Here is a 20,448-nt window from a genome sequence, read left to right as displayed (position 1 = left end):
ATGAAACCCTTTTTTTCCCCCAAGGCGTTTGAAAAATGATTGCGCAAATACCGTGCGAGAAAAAAAGTTGCAATGACCGCCATTTTATTCCCTAGGGTGTCTGCTAAAAAAAAATTATATAATGTTTGGGGGGTTCTGATTAATTTTCCAGCAAAAAATGTATAGGTAGATTCAGGTACAAGAGCCTACAGTTACGGCAGCGTAGCTTAGCGTGTTTAGGCTACGCCGCCGTAAGTTAGCTAGGCAAGTACATGATTCTCAATGTACTTGCCTGCTAATATACGGTGGCGTAGCCTAAAGCGGGCGGGCGTAAGGGCGCCGAATTCAAATGTGTTGGAGGGGGGCGTGTTTTATGGTAATGAGGCTTGACCTCAAGTTTTTTACGTTTTTCTTTAACTGCGCATGCGCCGGGCGCCTACACTTCCCAGTTGGCATTGCGGCTAAGTACGCCGCACGAGCCTATTGATTTTGACATGGACGTAAACAACGTAAATCACGATTCGCGGATGACTTACGCAAACGGCGTAAAAAATTTGAATCTCGCGGCGGGAACGGCGGCCATACTTTAACATTGCTATTCCACCTAATAGGTGGAATAACTTTAGGCCTGCTAATGCCTTACGGAAACGGCGTAAATCGACTGCGGCGGCCGGGCGTACGTTCGTGAATCGGCGTATCAACTCATTTACATAATCTACGCCGACCGCAATGGAAGCGCCACCTAGCAGCCATCCGAAATATTGCAATCTAAGATAGGACGGCGCAAGCTGTCGTATCTTAGATATGTTTAAGCGTATCTCTGTTTGAGCATACGCATAAACATAAGTCGGCGTAGATTCTGAGTTAGGTCGGCTTATCTACTGAAAAGCCGGCCTAACTCTACCTGAATCTACCTATTAGATTTTTACATGAAGGAGAAAAGTGCCAAAATAGGCCCGGTTGTCAAGTGGTTAAATACCTTCAAAAGAAAGCTCTATCTGTCTCAAAAAAATGATTAAAAAATGTTATTTGGGTACAGTGTAGCACGACCGTCCAATTGTCATTCAAAGTGCGACAGCGCTGAAAGCTGAAAATTGGCCTGGGCAGCAGGAAGGGGGTAAAAGTGCCCGGAATGTAAGTGGTTAATATCATATCTGGGTTATAAATGAGACGTTGTGGTCAGGGTGGTGATCCCACAGCGCTGTGCCTATAAAATGTATCAGCTGTCGGTAACGGACACCCAGGCTGGACACATGGAAGTGACAAGCGTGGAATTTATTCCTGAATAACAGAGGAAGGAAAAGCTTTGATGTCGGGAATTACTACCATTCTGGGGTCAGCAAGGTCCCCCCTCCCCCCACATTTATGGTGTTTGCTTTACCTTCCTGTGGAATTTTGACAAAGTTGAACTCCAGACGTGATTAATGCAGCTCTGGCATCATTAATACATCAATAATGCACTTTTAAATGCAAGCCATGTAAGTCCAAAAATGCACTTGGGTGTGAGCAGGGCTAAAGTACAAGATGAATAAGCAGCACAAGGAGCCAATCGCTTTATGACTGCTGATAGAAGGAGAGAGCAGAGTGACGGTGGGAGGAGCTCATTATTAGATTCTAAACTCGCAGGAGCAGGACCCTCCTAACCAGCAGGGCTGGACTGGGACAAAATTTGGCCCTGGACTTTATCCAGACTGGCCCACTTTGACAGGTCTCTCCCATGGCGGCCGGACAACTACCGCCCCCCCCCCCCGGCCACCCAAGCCCCCTCTCCCCCTGAACTAGCTTTATTAGAGTAGAGCGGCTGGCACTGGTACTTTTATATGCAGTACCAGTGGGGAAGCTAGACATTATTTCCCCCGGGGCAAAGAATCAGTTTGGTGCCCCCCTTATGGGACAAGATTAGGCAGAAGTGAGAAGCTCCCAGGCCATAGCTGTTGAGTCAGCTGTCTGTCCCCTCCCCCCTGCTCCTCTGTCCTCCCCCATGCTCCTCTGTCCTCCCCCATGCTCCTCTGTCGTCGTCCCTGCTCCTCTGTCCTCCCCCATGCTCCTCTGTCCTCCCCCCTGCTCCTCTGTCCTCCCCCCTGCTCCTCTGTCCTCCCCCCTGCTCCTCTGTCCTCCCCCATGCTCCTCTGTCCTCCCCCCTGCTCCTCTGTCCTCCGTCATGCTCCTCTGTCCTCCCCCATGCTCCTCTGTCCTCCCCCCTGCTCCTCTGTCCTCCCCCCTGCTCCTCTGTCATCCCCCTGCTCCTCTGTCCTCCCCCTGCTCCTCTGTCCTCCCCATGCTCCTCTGTCCTCCCCCATGCTCCTCTGTCGTCGTCCCTGCTCCTCTGTCCTCCCCCCTGCTCCTCTGTCCTCCCCCATGCTCCTCTGTCCTCCCCATGCTCCAATGTCGTCGTCCCTGCTCCTCTGTCCTCCCCCCTGCTCCTCTGTCCTCCCCCATGCTCCTCTGTCCTCCCCATGCTCCTCTGTCCTCCCCCATGCTCCTCTGTCCTCCCCCTGCTCCTCTGTCCTCCCCCATGCTCCTCTGTCCTCCCCCATGCTCCTCTGTCCTTCCCCATGCTCCTCTGTCCTCCCCCATGCTCCTCTGGTCCTCCCCCCTCCCCTGCTCCTCCCCCTGCTTCTCTGTTCCCCCCAGGAGAGCGCTGCGGAAAGGGAGAGACAGAGGAACGGAGGGGGGCGGCAGTCTGCTGTCACTAAAGCCGGCCCACTGAGCCATCGGCCCACCGGGAAACTCCCTGTAGTCCCAATGGCCAGTCCATCCCTGCTAACCAGCGGCGGCTGGTGCTCAATTTTTTTTAGGCGACAAACAAACCTGCCCCCACGTCGCTCTATTGATCACCCAATCACCCGCCAGCCCTGGACTTATCCCCATTCAGTTAGTGGCTTCAGTTGCTTCCCCCCCTGCAGTCCCGGCGGTCACCTCTCCTCCCAGCCGATCGGGTCTTAGGACTCCCGGGCAATCGGATCTCAGGACCCGCTACCTGATTGGCCGGGGGGAGAAGCAGGAAGAAGCAGCTGTGAATTGCGTCTTTTGCCGTCTGGCTTTTAACCAATAAAGAAATCGTTTGGTTGGAGTGCGGCCATCCGGATTGAATTATTTTCTAGAAGCAGGAAGACATTAACGAATATTAAATCGCTAATGTCACACAAGTGGGTGGGCTCACCTTTTTGAAGCCAATTAGAGCTTCAGGTTCTAATCATGTGCTTCTAAAAAAAAAAAAATCCCATTGAAATCCATGTGTCCGGTGCCCTGCATGGAAATTAAGGGTCCAGGAGAATGGATTAGGGGGGTGGGGCCCCTGCACCCCTTATGAGCGTCTGCCACTACTCCTAACACTCGCTTCTCGGCCTTTTGGCTAAGATCAAGTCTAGTATCTGTTCTTATCAGTTCCCAAGAGGTGGCGCTATGCTATCCGTCCCTGGTACACGGCGAGGTGGATAGGGATTGTGGTGGCTATGCAAAACCTTCTTGGCGTAATGGCAGTAGCCTCCTGATGAGGATGGAGAACCATTGGGTCTGGCCGAAGGGTCGGGTCCCTGGCCTTCTGGCCTAGATTTGTGTGGTTTCCGCCCCTTTCAGTTTTTCGGTTGGGAAAGCCTGCCCCTTTTTTGGTGTTATTGAGGGGAATTGGCCGGTACCACCGAATATAATTTGGTGGGGGCAATGGTAGTGGTGTGAGCCCTGCGGCCGGGGGCTCTCTACAAGCTCTCAGTGTTCTGATACTCTCCTGGCTGGGGTGGGGGCTGCATCGGTCTGGGCTGTTGCCCCCAGAGTGGCAGTCCAGGGGTGCCATAGCTCGCACAAGTGTAGAGGGGCACTTCGAGATTTGCCATCTTGGCCACTTCACTACCCACTTTTTTCACACCTGCCTCTAGGGCCGTGCCTTTTGGCTAGGACCAGAGGAATTTTTGATTCCTGGCCGAAGGGCCGGCCATTGGGATGCACAATGGCCACTTTTTACTTCTCCCACCTTCCTCCTCCCCACTTTCTTTTCATTTATTTGTCACTTTTATGTATTTTTTGTTGGTTGTTACACATTGTCACAGTGTGATTAGTAGGGTGTAGGTCCTCGGGCCTACCTTGAACGTCTTGGGAGTGGGTGGACATGGCCTTCTGGCTTGGTTCGCCCTCTCTCATGGGGTCTCCCTTCAGGGGAGTCCCATCGAGTACTTGGGTGGGTACTGTTTCGGCAGACCCTCCAGAGAATGGGCTCCGTCTGGTTTCGGCCAGATGGACCTAGTGGGTACCTCAGTTCCCATCAGGTCCTTCTTACGGAGGATCGTGTAACACCTGTTGCACCTTTTGTGCCACTCTTTATGTGTGGGCACTTTTTTTGGCACCGGGTGGAGTTGGGGAAGAACCAGTTTACTAACAGTGGCCCTTAGTGGGTAGTGCCACACGATATTTCTCTTGTTTGTGGGGGATAATGCAGATCCACACACTCCTTTTTTTTTTGTTTTTTGGAAGCAGAAGAGGAATCACACCGAACACATAGACTTGTAAAACAAAACTTTATTAAAAACGATATTTAACATAAAAACCTTATAATCCACCACAAATCAATATATTATACATAACTGTAATAATAGCCCTGAATACACATGGATAAGCTGCCTAGAGCTTGTGAGGTGCCCCATTATCATTTTCACAACTGCTCCACCCAGAACTGATATATGGTAAATAGGGGAGAGTTAAATCTAACCACTTCGATCTTCTCCAGGTCGGTGTCGGTGAGATCTGTGGTCTGAGTTCCAAGGTCTAAACACCTTCTGTGCCCATCACAAGGGGTTCCCACCATCCCCGTGCTGAGTTCCAAGGTATGTACACCTGCTGTGCCCATTATGAGGGGTTCCCACCAACCCTGTGCTGAGTTCCATGGTCTGGACACCTGCTCTGCCCATTATGAGGGGTTCCCACCAACCCTGTGCTGAGTACCAAGGTCTGGACACCTGCTGTGCCCATTATGAGGGGTTCCCACCATCCCTGTGCTGAGTACTAAGGTCTTTACACCTGCTGTGCCCATTATGAGGGGTTCCCACCAACCCTGTGCTGAGTACCAAGGTCTGGACACCTGCTGTGCCCATTATGAGGGGTTCCATCATCCCTGTGCTGAGTACCAAGGTTTGGACACCTTCTGTCCGCCTTACAAGGGGTTCCCGCCATCCTTGTGCTGAGTTCCCGGGTCTGTACCCTTTCCGTGCCCATTATGAGGGGGTTCCCCACCAACCCAAGATTGTCTCTTGTAATGGAGATCGTGAGGTGGAGGGGGAAACCCAATACTCCCAGATGGACGGGCACAGCGTCTTTAGGTATGACAGGGACCCCCTATGGTCCCCAAGAAGTAGAGGAAGCCAGTAGTAACCCATTCCTCTAAAACCCCCCCATAGCTAAAACAACAGTTTTGGGTAGACTGAGACATTCACGATACAATTCAACAATTTCTCCTTCTATGGAGTTCTCAGCAAGCTGTAATGTTACTTTGCTCTCTGAAATGACCGGCGTGTAATTACTGATGTTACTCTAATAGGACACGAGGCATGTAAAGTGCATCTGATACATACAAATTTTTCATCAGATGTCGGAAAAATTCCAACTCCATCTGGTACTCACTACAGGAACCTTAAGTGATCTCTTCTCTGGCGCACGGTGTGAGATCCGTGTATTTGTTGCCTTTTACACGTCGTACATCCCATAAATAATCTGATCCGCTACATTGTAGCCACTGCCAAACAGTCTACTACGGGGTAAAGAAGTGGCAAGTCCCATGGAATGTGTCCAATTCCTTCTACTACTGTACAAGTAAACTCTTAGTAGGTTATGGACTAAACAAAGGACATGCCTACTTCATTAATAGCAGTGCACATGCTTACAAAGGGACACATTTAGCTCCATGTTAGCAACAAACAACTCCAGTTCAGTTTTAGTAAGCACTACGAGTACAGGATGTACAAAGACAAATTGAAGAAGTAACAAGTCAAGTTGAATGTCACTAATCCCTACTAGTAGTGTACAGGGCAGGCTACACAAAGGGCAAATCCAGTTCACTGCCACTACTAACAACTACTAGTAGTGTATGGGCTAAGCAAGTTGAAGGCCACTTCAATGTTACTAACTACTAGTAGTTCAGTGTTACCCACTACTACTACTAGCAAAAAGGGATGAGTCCAGTTCAATGCTACTAACCACTGCATACACTAAAGAAGGGACAAGTGTAGCTGAATGTCACTGATTCCTAGTAGTAGTTTATTGATTAATGAAGGCACAAGTCTAGTTCAATTTTAACAACTTCTAGTAGTGTATGGACTTATCAAGTTGAAGGCCAGTTCAATGTTACTAACTACTGGTAGTGTATGGGCTAAGCCAGTTGAAGGCCAGTTCAATGTTACTAACTACTGGTAGTGTATGGGCTAAGCCAGTTGAAGGCCAGTTCAATGTTACTAACTACTAGTAGTGTATGGACTAAGCCATTTGAAGGCCAGTTCAATGTTACTAACTACTAGTAGTTCAGTGTTACCCACTACTACTACTAGCAAAAAGGGACGAGTCCAGTTCAATGCTACTAACCACTGCTAGTATACACTAAATAAGGAACAAGTGTAGCTGAATGTCACTAATTCCTATTAGTAGTTTTTTGATTAACGAAAACACAAGTCTAGTTAAATTTTAACAACTTCTAGTAGTGTATGGACTAATCAAGTTGAAGGCCGGTTCAATGTTACTAACTACTAGTGGTGTATGGACTAAGCCATTTGAAGGCCAGTTCAATGTTACTAACTACTAGTAGTGTATGGACTAAGGCAGTTGAAGGCCAGTTCAATGTTACTAACTACTAGTAGTGTATGGACTAAGCCAGTTGAAGGCCAGTTCAATGTTACTAACTACTAGTAGTGTATGGACTAATCAAGTTGAAGGCCAGTTCAATGTTACCAACTACTAGTAGTGTATGGACTAATCAAGTTGAAGGCCAGTTCAATGTTACTAACTACTAGTAGTTCAGTGTTACCCACTACTGCTACTACTAGCAAAAAGGGACAAGCCCAGTTTAATGCTACTAACCACTGCTAGTATACACTAAATAAGGGACAAGTGTAGCTGAATGTCACTAATTCCTACTAGTAGTTTATTGACTAACCAAGGCACAAGTCTAGTCCAAACTTACTAAGTACTAGTAGTGTACAAACTAAACATGAGGAAGCCCAGTTCCTAAAGAATAATAAATGCCAAATCATTTCATTGAGCAAAGTTACCATGGTGTCCACCGTGCCGGGAAGCAAAATCCCTGTGTGAAAGGGCTCTGATGGAAGCTGCAAGTCCAAGACTCGGGTGCCAAGTTCCCCTTTGCTCTGATATTATGAGGAAGGGATTGTCTGCTTCCATCGAGCCTGTCCACACAGGTGTTCTGCTCTATGACAGAGCTTCTATAAGCTTGAAAAAATATATATATACTCTTGATATTACACAGAAAGATTCTATTTATTAATTTCATTAACAGTATTGAATTTTTTTTTCACACAAGATAAAAAATTGGATATTTAAATGTAAAATATAAATCTGACATATATTTATATATTAAAAAAATAATCAAATAATAAGAAATTGGATGTTTAAAGGTAAAATATAAATCTGACATATATTTATACATTAAATAAAAATAAAAAAAAAAGAAGAAATCAGATGTTTAAATATAAAATATAAATCAGAGATATATTTATACATTAAATATAAAATATAAATCTGAGATATACTTATACATTTAAAAAAAAAAAATATATTAAGAAAATGGATGTTTAAATGTAAAATATAAATCAGAGATATATTTAAACATTAAAAAAAAATAATAATAAGAAGAAGAAATTGGATGTTTAAATGTAAAATATAAATCTGAGATATATTTATACATTTTTAAAAAAAATTCAATATTAAGAAAATGGATGTTGAAATGTAAAAATATAAATCAGAGATATATTTATATATTTAAAAAATAAATCAAATAATAAGACATCGGATGTTTAAATGTAAAATATAAATCTGAGATATATGTATACATTAAAAAAATAATAATAATAAGACATCGGATGTTTAAATGTAAAATATAAATATGAGATATATTGTACATTTAAAAAAAATTAAATAATAAGACATCGGATGTTTAAATGTAAAATATAAATCTGAGATATATTTATACATTTTAAAAAAAAATCTAATAATAAGAAATCAGATGTTTAAATGTAAAATATAAATCTGAAATATATTTATACATTTAAAAAAGAAATCAAATAATAAGAAATTGGATGTTTAAATGTAAAATATAAATCAGAGATATATTTATATATTAAAAAAATAATCAAATAATAAGAAATCGGATGTTTAAATATAAAATATAAATCTGAGATATATTTATACATTTAAAAAAAAATTAATATTAAGAAAATGGATGTTTAAATGTAAAATACAAATCAGAGATATATTTATACATTTAAAAAAAATCAAATAATAAGAAATCGGATGTTTAAATGTAAAATACAAATCAGAGATATATTTATATATTTAAAAAATAAATCAAATAAAAAGACATCGGATGTTTAAATGTAAAATATAAATCAGAGATATATTTAAATATTTTAAAAAAATATTAAAATAAAAATGTTGTCTTTTGTCAAAGACACAAATAGCATGCTACATCTTATAAGGTCACTCCACCCAAAACCAAGACCCCTAATTATTACTTATTTTCCAAAAAGGTAGAATTTAGCTCTGCGTGGGAGTTCCCAGGTCAACCCACTAGGTATAAGCTCCGCCTCCCCCTGTTGAGATCATTTAGACAATGAAGGAATTCAGCAGAAGGAAAAGAGACTTCATACCGCAGAGAAGCTGCAGAGAGAGAAAAGTCATGTTCTGGGCGGACTGACAGATTAAGATAATAAAGTGACTCAGTGTCTCAGATTTTGTTTTTAGGATTTCAGTAAAAAATATATATAGGCCCGGATTCACAAAGCACTTACGCCGACGTATCTCGAGATACGCCGCGTAAGTGTAAATATGCGCCGTCGTATCTGTGCGCCGTGCCCACAAAACTAGACGGCTGAAAATAGGCTTCATCCCACCGACGTAAAACTTTCCTACGCCGGCGTTTCGTGGGCGCATATTTACGCTGGCCGCAAGTGGTACTCCCATTGATTTTCTATGCACATATGCAAATGAGTGAGATACGCCAATTCACGAACGTAGTTGCGCCCGACGCATAATATACGCGGTTTGCGTAAGTCCTACATCCGGCGTAAAGTTATTCCCCATATAGGAGGCGCAAGTCATGAAAAGGTATGGACCAGGGAACACAGCCGTCGTATTTTACGTCGTTTACGTAGTACGTGAATAGGGCTGGGCGTAGGTTACATTCACGTTGTAGGCAGTGATTCGACGTATCTTAGGCAGTTGTTTCGATGTGATTCTGAGCATGCGCACTGGGATGCGTCCACGGGACGGCGCATGCGCCGTACGTTATTCGTAACTTTATGACGCTCAGTCCTTCATTTACATGGGGTCACGCCTCATTAGCATGGCTCACGCCCACTTCCACCTACGCTGGCTTACGCTGAGATAACCCAGGGTAAATTTGAGAGCGACTGGTGGCGAGTGCTTTGTGAATCCAGTGCTTGCCTCTGTGCGCGACGTCGGCGTAGCGTATATTCTATACACTACGCCGGCATTAAATATGCGGCAATGTATGTGAATCCGGGCCGTATTGGGGAAGTTGGTAAGAAAGCGGAAAAATTTACTTTTCCACCCAAAACCAAATAATTTTTTCCACCCCAAACTAAATTAATTTTTCCACCCAAAACCAATAAAGTTCTACTTCCTTCAAAAAAAAAAATACAAATAAATAAAAATAAAAAAAGCTCAAATTGCCACTCAGCAAGTGTTTAAACTTCCCCAAAAAGCGGTTTCCCCGTGAACTTGAGTAAATCCCAACCATAGCAACCCGAAAAGAGAAGCGAAACATCAGAAAGTGAAATGGCGCGGCAGGGCCTTAAAGCGTGCCGGATAGCCGGGCAGAGGAAGCCGCCGTGGCCGGCGGGGAATCACGTACACCCGGGAGATTTACTAGGGGAAGGTCCATCACGTTCTCAGAGATACAAGCCAAGCCCCCCCTCCCCCCTGTGCTACAGACAGGCAGACGTTACAAATCTAACAAATTGCAACATTTAATGAGAAGAAAAACTCCCGACAATGTAACGACCTACAGAGACAGATACATATCAGAAATCACACCCTGCCATAGGAGAGAAGGACAGATCGGAAGTTATTGGTGTCACTAGAAGCAGTAGGGTGGCACCACCCCCCGGGCACAGCCATGAGATCCTCCGCCGGATCCGCTTCTGCCGCTTCAACATTTTTTCTAGAAAAGGAAAAAAAAAACAACAATAGTTAGGATTTCCAAATGCAAATGTTGTTAACATGCTATTTATTTTTCCTTTTATTGGTTGGACTGGATGGTCTTTTTTCAACTAAGGGCTAGTTTACGCTTGCTTCAAAACAGGGCTTCGGACAGGCTTTGTTTAAGCTCTGTGAACGCCAAATCAAAGCTTTTGTCACAAAATAAAATGGTTAGTTTACAGTCCTGTTTACGCCTTGCTTTTGCTTGGTGCTTCGACAAGGCTTCGGTGGGGCTTCGATATGGCTTTGGTGGAGCTTTGATAGGGATTCGATGAGCCTTTGGTGGGGCTTCAATGAGGCTTCGGTGGGCCTTCAATATGGCTTTGGTGGAGCTACGATAGGACTTCGATGAGCCTTTGGTGGGGCTTCAGTGAGGCGTCGTGAGGCTTCGACGAGGCTTTGGTGGAGCTTTGATAGGGCTTTGATGAGTCTTTGGTGGAGCTTTGATAGGGCTTTGATGAGCCTTTGGTGGGGCTTCAGTGAGGCTTCATGGGGCTTCAATGAGGCTTTGGTGGAGCTTCGATAAGGCTTTAATGAGCCTTTGGTGGGGCTTCAATATGGCTTTGGTGGAGCTTTGATAGGGCTTAGATGAGCCTTTGGTGGGGCTTTAATGAGGCTTTGGTGGAGCTTCGATAGGGCTTTGATGAGGTTTTGGTGGAGCTTTGATAGGGCTTTAATGAGCTTTTGGTGGGGCTTCGGTGAGGCTTTGGTGGGGCTTCAATATGGCTTTGGTGGAGCTTTGATAGGGCTTAGATGAGCCTTTGGTGGGGCTTCGGTGAGGCTTTGGTGGAGCTACAATAGGGCTTTGATGAGGCTTTGGTGGAGCTGTGATAGGGCTTTGATGAGCCTTCGATATGGCTTTGGTGGAGCTTCGATAGGGCTTTCGATGAGCCTTTGGTGAGGCTTCAGTGAGGCTTCATGGGGCTTCAATGAGGCTTTAGTGGAGCTTCAATAGGGCTTCAATGAGCCTTTGGTGGGGCTTTGGTGAGGCTTCATGGGGTTTTGATGAGGCTTCAGTGGGACTTCAAGCAAGCTTTGCCATAGACTTCTATGGAGGCTTTGAAGACGATTTGAAGCACCACTGAAGCTACATGGGGTATCATTTTGGACTGGCGTTCGAAGAGCTTTAACAAAGCCTGTCCGAAGCCTTGTTTTGATGCAAGTGTAAATGAGCCCTGACTATGTAACTATGCAGGACAAGTCTTATGCAACAGGTGAGCTGCTCCATGCAATGGGGCTTAAATGGGCCATAACTATTTGGTGTTTGGGTGGAAACATTGTGACAGGTGCCCTTTATTTTTAAAACATACAGCCAATGATTGAGGAGCGAACTGGGCAAAGTTGGTACAGAGACTGATGTCACTGGCTCAGTGTTCTCTGTACAGCACTGCGGTATATGTCAGAGCTATATACATGACTATTGATCAGTGTAATCTCTATAATAAATCAGTTTTACTCACTGCGTTTTTTTCTAGGCAGCGCATGTACTTCTTTACCCAGTCGGAATCTGTGGGGGCGCAGAGGTGTCTGTTCCTGACTGTTGTGAATCTAGAGGAGAGAAGACAGACAGTTATCACAAAGTTACAGAATTAGATGTGTGTTTGTTTTTTTGATTGTTTCTTTTTTCTTGTTTTTATTTTGTGCTATTTTCTTACAATATTTTTTTTTTCCTGTATATCTAAAAGCAAAAAAAAAAAAACGAAAAAAATAAATAAAAAAACACATATATAATTTTTTCCCAGACCAGTGTCATTTTAAAACAATTCTGCATAACATATATAAACCGTGATAATTTTATTTTTTTAGTGCTCCCGTTCTACCAAAATAAGGTTTTTAGTGCAAGCGTGTCAATGTTATTTAACCCCCCCCCCCACAGTCACACACTATTATTATAGCCCTTTAAGGGTTTCTTAACCACCTGACCTCCGGAAGGTTTTACCCCCTTCATGACCAGACCATGTTTTAACTGGAAATTGCGTGGTCATGCATCACTGTACCCAAATGCATTTTTTTATCATATATTTTTTATTTATTTTTTATTATATAAAAAGAAAAGATAAAACATATTGGGGGAAAAACAAATAAACAATCATTTATACTCTGTGTTAATAAACATATCCAATAAGAAAAAATAGAAAACAAGTTTAGGCCAAAATGTATTATGTCTGCAGTCTCTGTCCATCTCATGTACTATGTCTGCAGTCTCTAATCATCTGCTGTAGTATATCTGCAGTCTCTGATCATCTCCTGTATCATGTCTGCAGTCTCTGACCATCTCCTGTACTATGTCTGCAGTCTCTGACCATCCCCTGTAGTATGTCTGCAGTCTCTAATCATCTGCTGTAGTATATCTGCAGTCTCTGATCATCTCCTGTATCATGTCTGCAGTCTCTGACCATCTCCTGTACTATGTCTGCAGTCTCTGACCATCTCCTGTAGTATGTCTGCAGTCTCTAATCATCTGCTGTAGTATATCTGCAGTCTCTGATCATCTCCTGTATCATGTCTGCAGTCTCTGACCATCTCCTGTACTATGTCTGCAGTCTCTGACCATCTCCTGTACTATGTCTGCAGTCTCTGATCATCTCCTGTACCATGTCTGCAGTCTCTGACCATCTCCTGTAGTATATCTGCAGTCTCTGACCATCTCCTGTATCATGTCTGCAGTCTCTGACCATCTCCTGTATCATGTCTGCAGTATCTGACCCTCTCCTGTACTATGTCTGCAGTCTCTGACCATCTCCTGTAGTATGCATGCAGTATCTGACCCTCTCATGTACTATGTCTGCAGTCTCTGACCCTCTCCTGTAGTATGTCTGCAGTCTCTGACGAACTCTCCGCAGTCTCTGACCATATCCTGTAGTATGTCTGCAGTCTCTGACGAACTCTCCGCAGTCTCTGACCCTCTCCTGTAGTATGTCTGCAGTCTCTGACGAACTCTCCGCAGTCTCTGACCCTCTCCTGTAGTATGTCTGCAGTCTCTGACGAACTCTCCGCAGTCTCTGACCCTCTCCTGTAGTATGTCTGCAGTCTCTGACAAACTCTCCGCAGTCTCTGACCATATCCTGTAGTATGTCTGCAGTCTCTGACGAACTCTCCGCAGTCTCTGACCCTCTCCTGTAGTATGTCTGCAGTCTCTGACGAACTCTCCGCAGTCTCTGACCCTCTCCTGTAGTATGTCTGCAGTCTCTGACGAACTCTCCGCAGTCTCTGACCCTCTCCTGTAGTATGTCTGCAGTCTCTGACAAACTCTCCGCAGTCTCTGACCATATCCTGTAGTATGTCTGCAGTCTCTGACGAACTCTCCGCAGTCTCTGACCCTCTCCTGTAGTATGTCTGCAGTCTCTGACGAACTCTCCGCAGTCTCTGACCCTCTCCTGTAGTATGTCTGCAGTCTCTGACGAACTCTCCGCAGTCTCTGACCCTCTCCTGTAGTATGTCTGCAGTCTCTGACGAACTCTCCGCAGTCTCTGACCCTCTCCTGTAGTATGTCCATAGTCGTTGACTGTATCCTATTGTGTGTCTCTGATAATGATATTCACAGAATTTTCTATGTGGCCCTGCGGTGATGTTGGAGGCTTCGGTTGGGGGCCACCCCCCCCCCCCCCCCCCATATAATGAAAGTTGCCCCCCAGCGGTCTAATCCCTCATTAGTTACGAAGTGAAGACTTTCATCATTTTCAGACACTTACACAATAGCGGGAATGTAGCAGCCGGACCCCTCGCCCTGGTGCCTGTAGGCCCTGATGAGTTTGTAGGGAATCTTCTTATCATTTGTGGCCAAACAACAATCAGAGGGGTTCCTGCTAGCGGCGGACACTAGGAGAGAAAAGGAATGTATAAATTAGAGTGTAAGCTCCTCTGCTACAGAGACGGATGTGACTGGCTCAGTGTTCTCTGTGCAGCGCTGCGGTATATGTCGGAGCTACATACATTATCTCACAAAAGTAAGTACACCCCTCACATTTCTGTAAATATTTTCTTCTATCTTTTCCTGTGACTGAAGAAATGACACTTTGTATGTACAATGTTGTGTAGTGAGTGTACAGCTTGTATAACAGTGTACCTTTGCCGTCCCCTCAAAATAACTCAACACATTAACCACTTCCATACCGGGCACTTACGCACCTTCCCGCCCAAGCCAATTTTCAGCTTTCAGCGCTGTCGCACTTTGAATGGCAATTGTGCGGTCGTGCTACACTGTACCCAAACAAAATTGGCCTCCTTTTTTCCCCACAAATAGAGCTTTCTTTTGGTGGTATTTGATCACTTCTGCGCTGGTATGCGGCACTGATGGGCACTCATAGGCGGCACTGATGGGCACACATAGGCGGCACTGATGGGCACACATAGGCGGCACTGATGGATACTTATGGGTGGCACAGATGGGCACTGATAGGTGGGCACTGGGCATGGATGGACACTGTGGGGTGGCACTGATGGACACTGTGGGGTGGCACTGATTTACCCATGTTGCCAGTCAGTGCCCATTTGTGGGCGCTGATTGGCATCTTTTTTATTTTGTAATGCTTTTTTTTTCCCCAGACTTTTTTTTCTTTTTGCCCCCTTTTATTTTTTTGTTTGCCCTTCCCTGGTGGTCCACTGTGGCGATCCAAGGGGGGGTGCGCTGATAAACAATCGGCTCTCCTCTACTCGCGTCTGTCAGACGCGAGTGAGGAAGAGCCATCAACGGCTCTTCCTGTTTACATTGTGATCAGCCGTGATTGGACACGGCTGATCACATGGTAAAGAGCCTCCGTGAGAGACTCTTTACCTTGATCGGTGTTGCGGGGTGTCAACAACGATCGGCTCAGAATCCTGAGGACGTCCAGTCAGGATTCTACAACCACTTTGCCGACGTCAATATGTCATTGGCGGGTGGCAAGTGGTTAATGTCTAAACCGCTGGTAACAAAAGTGAGTACACCCCCCAAGTGAAAATGTCCAAATTGGACCCAATTAGCCATTTCCCCCTCCCCCGGTGTCATGTGACTCGTTAGTGTTACAAGGTCTCAGGTGTGAATGGGGGGCAGGTGTGTTAAATTTGGTGTTATCGCTCTCACTCTCTCATACTGGTCACTGGAAGTTCAACATGGCACCTCATGGCAAAGAACTCTCTGAGGATCTGAAAAAAAAAATAACTGTTGCTCTACATAAAGATGGCCTAGGCTATAAGAAGATCTCCAAGACCCTGAAACTGAAGTGGCAAAGACCATCCAGCGGTATAACAGGACGGGTTCCCCTCAGAACAGGCCTCGCCATGGTCCACCAAAGAAGTTGAGGTCATGTGCTCAGCGTCATATACATAGGTTGTCTTTGGGAAATAGACATATGAGTGCTGCCAGCATTGCTGCAGAGGTTAAAGGGGTGGAGGAGGGGACAGCCTTCAAGTGCTCAGACCACACGCCGCACACTGCATCAAATTGGTCTGCATGGCTGTCGTCCCAGAAGGAAGCCTCTTCTAAAGATGATGCAGAAGAAAGACCACAAACAGTTTTCTGAAGACAATCAGACTAAGGACATGGATTACTGGAACCGTGTCCTGTGGTCTGATGAGACCACGATAAAGGTATTTGGTGTCAGATGGTGTCAGGCGTGTGTGGCGGCAACCAGGTGAGGAGGACAAAGACAAGTGCGTCTTCCCTACAGTCAGGCATGGTGGTGGGAGTGTCATGGTCTGGGGCACTCCCATGGTCTGGGGCACTGGGGAGCTACAGATCATTGAGGGGACCATGAATGCCAACATGTACTGTGACATACTGAAGCAGAGCATGATCCCCTCCCTTCAGAGACTGGGCTGCAGGGCAGTATTCCAACATGATAACCACCCCAAACACACCTCCAAGACCACCACTGCCTTGCTAAAGAAGCTGAGGGTAAAGGTGATGGACTGGCCAAGCATGTCTCCAGACCTAAACCCTATTGATCATCTGTGGGACATCCTCAAACGGAAGGTGGAGGAGTGCAAGATCTCCAACATCCACCAGCTCTGTGATTTCATCATGGAGGAGGGGAAGAGGACTCCAGTGGCAACCTGTGAAGCTCTGGGGAACTCCATGCCCAAGAGGGTTAAGGCAGTGCTGGAAAATAATGGCGGCCACACAAAATATTGACACTTTGGGCCCAATTTGGAGATTTTCACTTAGGGGTGTCCTCACTTTTGTTGCCAGCGGTTTAGACATTAATGGCTGTGTGTTGAGTTATTTTGAGGGGACAGGAAATTTACACCGTTATACAAGCTGTACACTCACTACACAACATTGTAGCAAAGTGTCATAAAACACACAGGGGAGATCTAATAAAATAAACCTACAAACCTAAAACAACATTAGGCATATAAATAGTAACAGAAGAAGTTATAAATTAAAAACACACACACAAGGAAAAAATAAAAATACAAGCCTTTCGAATCGTCTTAGTAAGTGCTTTTACTTGGGAAGAGGAGAAGCCGACCAATCAGAAATGACTTTTCATTAGCCTGGTCATTCTAAACGGCTTGAAGTCCATTTCTAATTGGCTCTTTTAGATCACTGCATTTTTATTTTTATTTTACTTTAGCTTATACCTTTTATAAGGAACTTTTTTTTTTAAATTTCCTTTAAATCTCTGAATTTCCAATTTTTTTCGAATTTCCGAATCTCCTATTTTCTTTCTAAATTCTGAATTTCAATTTTTTTTCAAACATTCTAATTTTATTCGAATCTCAGATCTTCTGATTTTTTTGGAATTTCAGAAGTATAATTATTATTAATGTTATCATTATAATATACAGTATGTAGTATATAATTTTTTTTTATTATTATTATTTTGTTGATATTGTTACTGGTTAGAAATTTTCAGAAATATAACTATTATCAATAATATATTTGTAGTTATGCTATATAATTATTTTTTATTTTGTTGATATCATTACTGCAGTTAGTGGTCAGACAAAAGTCATAATTATTATTACTATTATCATTATTATAGTCAGTATGTAATTAAGTTTAATTTTTATTACTATTTTTTTTAAATTGTTACTGCAGTTAGCAATCAATAATATATATGTAGTTATGCTATATCATTTTTTTTATTTTATTTTTTATATTTTGTTGATATCACAGAGAGAAAAGCACTATAGAAATATTTTTTTATTATTGTAAATTACATAAAGTTATGTCATATTATTATTTTATTTAATTTTGTTGATATTGTTACTGCAGTTAGCGATCAGAAATTTTTAGAGGTATAATTATTTTTAGTGTTATCATTATAATATACAGCGTGTAGTTATGTTATATAATTGTTTTTATTATTATTTTGTTGATATTGTTACTGCAGTTAGTAGTCAGACGTTTTCAGAAGTATAACTATTATTACTATTATTAATAATATATATATGAAGTTATGCTATATCATTTATTTTTTTTATTTATTCTTTATATATTTTTCATATCGTTGCTGCAGCTAGCGATCAGAAATTTTCAGATGTAAAACTATCATTACTATTATCAATAATATACAGTATATGTAGTTATTCTATATAATTTTACATATATATATATATATATATATATATATATATTGTTGATATCGCTACTGCAGCTAGTGATCAGAAATTTTCAGAAGTATAATTATATTACTGCTATAATTATATTCTACAGCATGTAGTTTGTTATATCATTTTTTTATTATTATTTTGTTGATACTGCAGTTAGTGGTCAGACATTTTCAGAGGTATAACTAAATATATATTATTGATAATAGTAATAGTAGTTATACTTCTGAAAATTTCTAATCACTAATTGCAGTAACAATATCAACAACATAATAATAAAAATATAAATGAAACTTAATTACATACTGAATATTATAATAATAATAATAGTAATAATAATTACCATATTTATCGGCGTATACCGCGCACTTTTTTGCCCTGAAAATCAGGGCAAAATTGTGGGTGCGCGGTATACGCCGATACCCGCTTTCCCGTGCCGAGTTTTGAATACTGCGCCGACATATACCGAGCGCAGTACACTCGGGTATAGTCGGGCAGTCTCGGCTCCTTCCGCGCTCACGTCCTGGACGTACAGGACGTCAGCGCGGGTAGCCGAGCATTGCCGACAATACACGAGTGTACTGCGCTCTGTATATGTCGGCGCAGTGTTCAAACTCGGCGCAGGAAAGCGGGTATCGGCGTATACCGCCCCGCCGAAGAGGACACCCGACCCGCCGAAGAGGACACCCGACCCACCGAAGAGGACACCCGACCCGGTGTCACTGAAGTCAGTGATCAGAAATTTTCAGAAGTATAATTACTATTATATTCAGTGGGCCAGATCCACATAGAAATAGATCGGCGCAGCGTATCAGAGATACGCTACACCGCCGTACCTTACCTGGCGTAATTTCGAATCCTTAAAGATTTTGCGCCGTAAGTTACGGCGGCGTAGTGTATCTCTGGCGGCGGAATTCAAATCGGCGATTAGGGGGCGTGTTTCATTTAAATGAAGCGCGTCCCCACGCCGAATGAACTGCGCATGCTCCGTTTCTAAATTTCCCGCCGTGCATTGCGCTAAATGACGTCGCAACGACGTCATTTTTTTTAACTTGGACGTGAATTACGTCCATCCCGATTCACGGACGACTTACGCAAAAAAAAAAATTCAAATTTCCACGCGGGAACGACGGCCATACATAATATGGCAAGTCTAACTATATGCTGCAAAATACCAGCTTTAACTATACGCCGGAAAAAGCCGACTAGAGACGACGTAAGAGAATGCGACGGCCGCGCGCATGTTCGTGGATTGTCGGAAATAGCTAATTTGCATACCCGACGCGGAAAACGACGTGAACGCCACACGGCGGACGCCGAAGTATTGCATCTTAGATCCGAAAGGCGTACGAAGCCGTATACCTGTCGGATCTAACACATATGCCGTCGTATCTTGGTTTGAGGATTCAAACCAAAGATACGACGCGGGAAATTTGAAAGTACGCCGGAGTATCAGTAGATACGCCGGCGTACTCTGTCTGTGGATCTGCCCCAGTGTGTCTAAATATTGTAGCATAATATAGCAAAGAATAATATACTAGAATACAATGTAAAATAAAATACCAGCGTACAATGTAATGTAATAAAATGTAATAATAAATAATATAACATAATGCTACTTTTGAAAATGTCTTATCACTGCAGTAACGATATCAACAAAATAATAATAATAATATTAATAAAAATGAAAAAAATGAAACTTAATGACAGTATTTAATTTTTTTCATTTTTATTATTATTATTATTATTATTATTATTATTATTTTGTTGATATCGTTACTGCAGTGATAAGACATTTTCAAAAGCATCATTATGTTATATTATTTATTATTATTTTTTATTACATTACATTGTACGCTGGTATTTTATTTTACATTGTATTCTAGTATATTATTCTTTGCTACATTATGCTACAATATTTAGTTTAATGTTATATTGCAGTGCACAGCACATGATGGTCTATTGCCTTATACATAATATAAAACATGCTCTGGTTGCAGTCCTTACCCTGGCAGATGTTGAGTATGACCCCGATGATGAGGATGATGAAGATCTTGTAGCGAAGGGTATCCATGATGATGATGATTGGTGGTGGAGGATGCGGACGCGATGTAACACAGCTGTGATAAGTGTCTATCCCACTCTGTGTATCTCCAGCCTCTCCAGTCTCCTCTGATCTCCTCCTGTCTCTGAGTTTCCCTATTTATTGACCCGGGAGAAGTTTCATTTTCATTTTGGAAATCTTTCCACTCCCACTCCATTAGGAGAGGAGGAGGAGCATTGGCAAAAATCCCCCCCTCCCCCCCAGCATTTACTATCAGGAGGAAGGAGCAAAGCACAGGCTACAGAAATCCCCACCAGACACGTATTTTTTTTATTTTATTTTTTATATATATGTAGCATTACCCCCGGAGGAGCTGCTGGATTTTTGGGCGGCGTATTACCTCTCGGCTCCTCCGAAATTCCTAGGGGTAATTGATGTGTGGTACATCTAGTAGA

The 20,448-nt window shown here is 43.2% G+C and overlaps 1 protein-coding gene and 1 pseudogene across 1 annotated transcript; one reads left to right on the top strand and one right to left on the bottom strand.

Moving 5' to 3' along the window:
- Nucleotides 1–3,314: 3,314 nt before the first annotated feature.
- Nucleotides 3,315–3,448, top strand: LOC120925180 (annotated as a pseudogene).
- Nucleotides 3,449–10,167: 6,719 nt separating this feature from the next.
- On the bottom strand, nucleotides 10,168–20,146 carry LOC120924626 (C-C motif chemokine 19-like). Its single transcript, XM_040335624.1, has 4 exons — nucleotides 19,957–20,146; nucleotides 14,106–14,232; nucleotides 11,874–11,961; nucleotides 10,168–10,375 (listed from the first exon to the last, which is right to left on the bottom strand). The coding sequence occupies exons 1-4, from the start codon at nucleotides 20,021–20,023 to the stop codon at nucleotides 10,364–10,366; spliced, it is 294 nt and encodes a 97-aa protein (XP_040191558.1). The 5' UTR covers nucleotides 20,024–20,146; the 3' UTR covers nucleotides 10,168–10,363.
- Between the last annotated feature and the right edge of the window lie 302 nt (nucleotides 20,147–20,448).

This window comes from Rana temporaria, chromosome 1, assembly GCF_905171775.1.
Source record: "Rana temporaria chromosome 1, aRanTem1.1, whole genome shotgun sequence".
Classification (NCBI taxonomy): domain Eukaryota; kingdom Metazoa; phylum Chordata; class Amphibia; order Anura; family Ranidae; genus Rana; species Rana temporaria.
This window is presented reverse-complemented; position numbering and strand designations above follow the sequence as displayed.

What these genes read in the sequence shown, in the direction of transcription:
- LOC120924626 (XM_040335624.1), bottom strand. Translation starts at nt 20,023, where the DNA reads ATGGATACCCTTCGCTACAAGATCTTCATCATCCTCATCATCGGGGTC. An exon ending in CATACTCAACATCTGCCAGG is followed by an intron (nt 14,233 to 19,956) that starts GTAAGGACTGCA and finishes TTTCTCTCCTAG; the next exon opens with TGTCCGCCGCTAGCAGGAAC. An exon ending in TGCTACATTCCCGCTATTGT is followed by an intron (nt 11,962 to 14,105) that starts GTAAGTGTCTGA and finishes TCTCTCCTCTAG; the next exon opens with ATTCACAACAGTCAGGAACA.